The sequence below is a fragment of the Temnothorax curvispinosus genome, unplaced genomic scaffold (assembly GCF_003070985.1).
Source record: "Temnothorax curvispinosus isolate PA1 unplaced genomic scaffold, ASM307098v1 QBEX01010321.1, whole genome shotgun sequence".
NCBI lineage: Eukaryota > Metazoa > Arthropoda > Insecta > Hymenoptera > Formicidae > Temnothorax > Temnothorax curvispinosus.
Genome location: NW_020220101.1, coordinates 140,658 through 145,571, shown reverse-complemented (window position 1 = coordinate 145,571; position 4,914 = coordinate 140,658). Strand labels below are relative to the sequence as shown.

The window sequence follows — 4,914 nt, the reverse complement described above, 5'->3', positions numbered from 1 at the left end:
TAAGAATATTATTTCTGAAATATTTGATCAATTTACGAATATATACCAAAAACGTTTTGCTTGTCGTAATTATAAAATAAATAACGAACATTTTTTAGTTATTATTGAATTAATCATCAAGTATCTTTTATATACAATATAGTAAACCCGTAGCAGTAATTTCATATTTTATGCATTTCTTTTCTCGATGTATTTTGTTGCCACAAAATTCATTATTGCCGAAAACAAAATTTATACAAAATTCGAACTTTATTCGCAATAACTGTTATATTGAATGCGATACTGCTATGTTTTCCTTCCTTCGATATATGTATATCGATATCGCCGATAACATATTTAAATAATTAAGCGTCTAAAATCCACTACTAAACGATACATATCCATCTTGTCTCTAATTAGCAGCCTCTGATGACTAGTTATCATTAGCTCTCTTCTTCCTTAATATTAGTACTAGCCTGAGCATTATGCGACGATGCTATATTTACTATCGAATATCACGCGTTCGTAAATCAGCAAATCTGCGCGGATTTAACGGATCTCTAAAGTAGAACCGTTTATCTCCACCAACATTTTTCTCGCGTTAATCCGTTATTAATTTAATAATATTGTTATTCAAAGAGAATGGTGCGCACGCGTGCTGTATCATTGGCACGGAAAACTTTTATACATGGTTCGATTATTCGACGGATGAACCATGTGTGTTACCAATTCGTTTCTCATGAATTATTCATACATACCTTGATACGCGATACACGAGATAACCAATTTTATTTGTTCAAGCTACATCCGTATTTACTCCGATACTTTTAATACGCAATACACAATAAACTCTACAAAAGAGAAATACACGGAAATTCGTGTATATACTTGTGCTCCAAAAATGTGGCGCAAGTTCTGACATAAACGTAAAAGAATAATTTTTCGAAAGAGAGATAAAACTTTGGCACAGACATACAAAGAGTCGTTGATAAGCATATTGCTTTTTATTGCACTGTTAAACGAATATCAAAATATGCAGATGGGAATCTTTCGAAAAGTTTTCGACATAAAAAGAGGAGTATTCTGCGCTTGCGGGAGCCGAATAAACGCTTTTACCGTTTTTGTATATGATAAAAGAATCTCCCGACTTCCACACCTCCTTTCAGTATCATTATCGAAAACAAAGTAGTATTATAATTTTATACTTATTAAAAAGAACGTGTTTGCGGGTATATCACAATAATTTTACTATGAAAATAACGAATTTTTTTATTATAATACAGCACTAGAAGATTACCGTATTGCAATGCGATACAATTGCGATCGCGATCTTCTAAAAGACTGCTTAAATAGCGTGAATAAGGGAACTCGGTTACTCTCATTTGTATATCTCGAGCCACAAAAAAACTATAGAAAAGAGAAAGAGAAAAAGAAAGAGGGTGAGGAGACAAAGAAATGAAAAGAAATGAAAACGATTTAGACCATTATTTGTAACTCATGGACCGTGTATCGATTGATACAAGTGCAGTTTATGTGTAGTTGACTACAGATCAAAACAATACTCCACACTATCATGTAGTATCGTGTCCAACCGTTTGTGTGTACCAACTTTTGAAACTTTAAATTTGTCATTTTATCTAAATACGTTACATTATAGCTTGAACAATATTTCTTTGTAAGACACTGTACGTAGACAAGTTTCTGTTCTCGAGCAGGATAAGGCATGCACGGCGACGTTAACTTATGGCTATTCTAAGCGTCGCGAATTCTACCGCATGATAAACTATACTATAAAATACTTGGTTAGGTTGTCACAATATGAAACTTTGTATAGTACTAATCCATTCTGATAAATATGAATCAACGAACCTTTTCTTTTCTCAATTGCATTCCTCGAAAAGAGCATTCTTATTCTCTCACTTTGTAATATATAGATTAAGATCGAACTCTTAAGCATTCTATTCTCCGCAAGTTTAAATCACGTAATTGAATACGAGGCATAGCTTCCTGACAATTACTCTCGAACTCGGCTTCAGCCGTGACTTCGGCATAATTATTATATGCAACGCTAAGTACCGATCCTGACAAACACGACGGGTTTGTGAGTCTTTCGAGACTTTCCGTTCTCAGACTCCACTGTCACGGAGGAGACTTGGGTCCGTTGGATTTATCTGCCATTACTTGCTGCTGCTGCTGTTGCGAAGATGATTGCTGTTGCTGTACTTGTTGTTGTTGCTGCTGCTGCTGATGCTGTTGCTGCTGTTGGTGATGATGTGACGCAGGATCTGTGTTTACTCCGAGTTCGTTGCCTATTAAATTACCACTGCCATTTTTATCCACTACGCCACTCGTATGCACAGGATGAAAATACCGTTCTAAAACAATATATTTTTGTTTTAAGCAAGAAAAGAAATATATCTTACTAATATCGCTATTCAATGCTGGTAAAGATATTGAAATTAGCTTCACCTTCGTCCATGGCGGCTGGTGGCTCGCTGTTCGTCCCAGCGATGATCGGAGCGATCATGTTATAATCGTCTTCCAAATTGATAAATGGCGCGGTATTCCAACGCGGTGGGACATTAGAGACTGACCTTTGAGTGGCTACCGGTCTCGTTACCGACACAGGAGACGAGAATAGAGACAAGTTAGTCGGTGAAATTACTCCAGACATCGAGCTAATGGTCGGATACGTGAAGATTTGCTACAAAAACGAAAGTAGATCACAACAATGATACATATACTTTCAAACAATACTTAGACTAGAATCAAAGAATGAAATGCGAGCGACTGTAATACAATAAAGATGAAATCAAATTCTCGACAAGACGAGAAAGGAATCGTATAAGAAGGCTCATTTTCACTAACCTGTCCGGGTTGTGAGTGAAAATGAGCAAATGTATATTCCCTGCTGGTGGTATGCGGCGTAACGAGAATTCTGGCGGGACTCTTTCGTCCAGCGGATTCGACAGAATTTTGGCAAGCGGAACCGACGAGACCGACTGCTGCCGCGGCGGTCATCTGTTCCTGGTTAGGCCCTAGCTCGGCTGGATCCGTGGGTGACGTGGACGATGTTGGTGGCGAGTTAGCGGTCGTCGCTGCTAGCTCACCCGTCGATCTTATTATCGCCACTGGTCTGGCCATAGGAGCAGGTGGCGGCGGCGGTAACATCGAACTCGGATAATACTGCGGGAACTTTTGTATACCGGTGCGTGATCCGGTTAGCTGCGCCTGAAAGTAATCAGTTACGCATAGCATCCTATTCTCTGTGTATTATTCTAAACTCTTTAACAATACGTCCCTCAAGTTAGAGACGAATTAAACCATCTCCTTTGTTAATTATTGCTGGCAAAGAAAAACCCGCGAAAAACGATTGTATTAAAACCGTATTAAAAGCTTATATGAATTTATTAAGAATCTTATTAGAATCGAATATGCAAATCAATTATAATTTAAATTTGTCATATTTAAATCAAATTAAAATACCCCATCTTATTTAATCTATATATGGATTAAACTGGACCTTGCTTTGTTAAAGTATGCAAAATCAGCCGCACAGACCTAAGAAAATGCAAAGTTAATATGGTTTTAATTTGCCAAATGTGGATTAAATATAGTAATAAATTCAAAATTAATTTGTTAAATATAATCATATAAGTCAAATATAATCATATATAAGTCAAATATAATCATATAAGTCAAATATAATCATATAAGTCAAATTTGTCATATAAGTCAAATTTGTCATATATAAATGTTATTTGATCTTATTAGAATTTTATATAATTTTGTTTTAAATTTAAATTTATACCAATTTATAAATTTAAACAAGATTATATAAAATTTTATTTTTTAAGCGTGCTACTTTATTATAAGAGTGGACTTCACGATATAACTGATACAAAAATTGTGTCGTTCCGAGACAGTATCGTGTCTTCTTGATACCGTTATCTTATAACACTCTTTGTCAAATTTTAATTACGAGAAACAGATCACATCGAATGCCATCTATCGGATACTTTGAGATGCAATATTCTGATTTGATCATATATAATCTTATATGTATATATTATTTTTTTTTAATTTGAATCAAATATTTTACATGTTAAGTTCGACAAATAAAGAAACAAATTTTACCGCAAATATTATTTAAACATTATTTAAACAAAAATACGTTTTAATATATAAGAATCAAATTAAAACCAAAGGGCCTAGCGGAGTAAGCATGTGAAATCGGCCTTTGATCATACAGAGCTGACATTAATGTCACAAGTTAGTACCAATATGATAAAACTTTCCACCAAATATTATTTTAAAAAATCCACTTTTTTAGAAGTTATGCAGGGAGAAAGTAAAATAAAGAAATGTATTTTTTTCGAAAACCACTTGACCGATCTTGATGAAAAAAATATATGTTATGTAGACTAATAAAACTAATTAACAAAAAAAATGTCCAAAATGTTTGCCAAAAAAAGACCAAAAAAAATATTTAAATTTTTTAATATTTTTTTTAGGGTGATATTTTCGAGGTACCCCTTTGAAATTTTTACGAAAATTTCTCTTAAAGTGTCCACTATAACATATATTTTTTTCAATTTTTTTTAAATAGTGGAACATAGTTAAAAATACGAAAATCGTAAGCGTCGCGTCACTCCGGCGCACAGTGCAGTGCCATTCCGCGTTGCGGGTGTTCGAAGTAACTTTACTAGCACATATGTACGTCTGCAATTAGCCTATAATATGTATACTTTTTAATTTTTATAGTTTCCGGAGTTTACCACGTGGAGGTTGCAGTACGGTTTTAAACTCCTTATTGGGGTGCTTTTTTAACGTGAGTCCCCTCGCCTCTCACTATATTTCCGTAAAATCAGGGTGCTTTTTTAACATGAGTCCCCTCGCCTTTCACTACGTTTCCGTAAAATCAGGGTGCTTTTT

General features: G+C 34.7%; 1 protein-coding gene across 6 annotated transcripts in view; it reads right to left on the bottom strand.

Moving 5' to 3' along the window:
- Positions 1-1,488: 1,488 nt before the first annotated feature.
- Positions 1,489-4,914, bottom strand: part of LOC112460130 (nuclear factor 1 X-type) — a 37,068-nt gene continuing 33,642 nt past the window's right edge. For all 6 annotated transcript variants that reach the window (XM_025024656.1, XM_025024662.1, XM_025024657.1 and 3 more), the window contains 3 exons: positions 2,848-3,210; positions 2,449-2,683; positions 1,489-2,354 (listed from right to left, as the gene is read on the bottom strand). In XM_025024656.1, the coding sequence (XP_024880424.1) occupies positions 2,119-2,354; positions 2,449-2,683; positions 2,848-3,210 (834 nt within the window). In that variant the 3' untranslated portion in view covers positions 1,489-2,118. The remainder of the gene's footprint in view (positions 2,355-2,448; positions 2,684-2,847; positions 3,211-4,914) is intronic.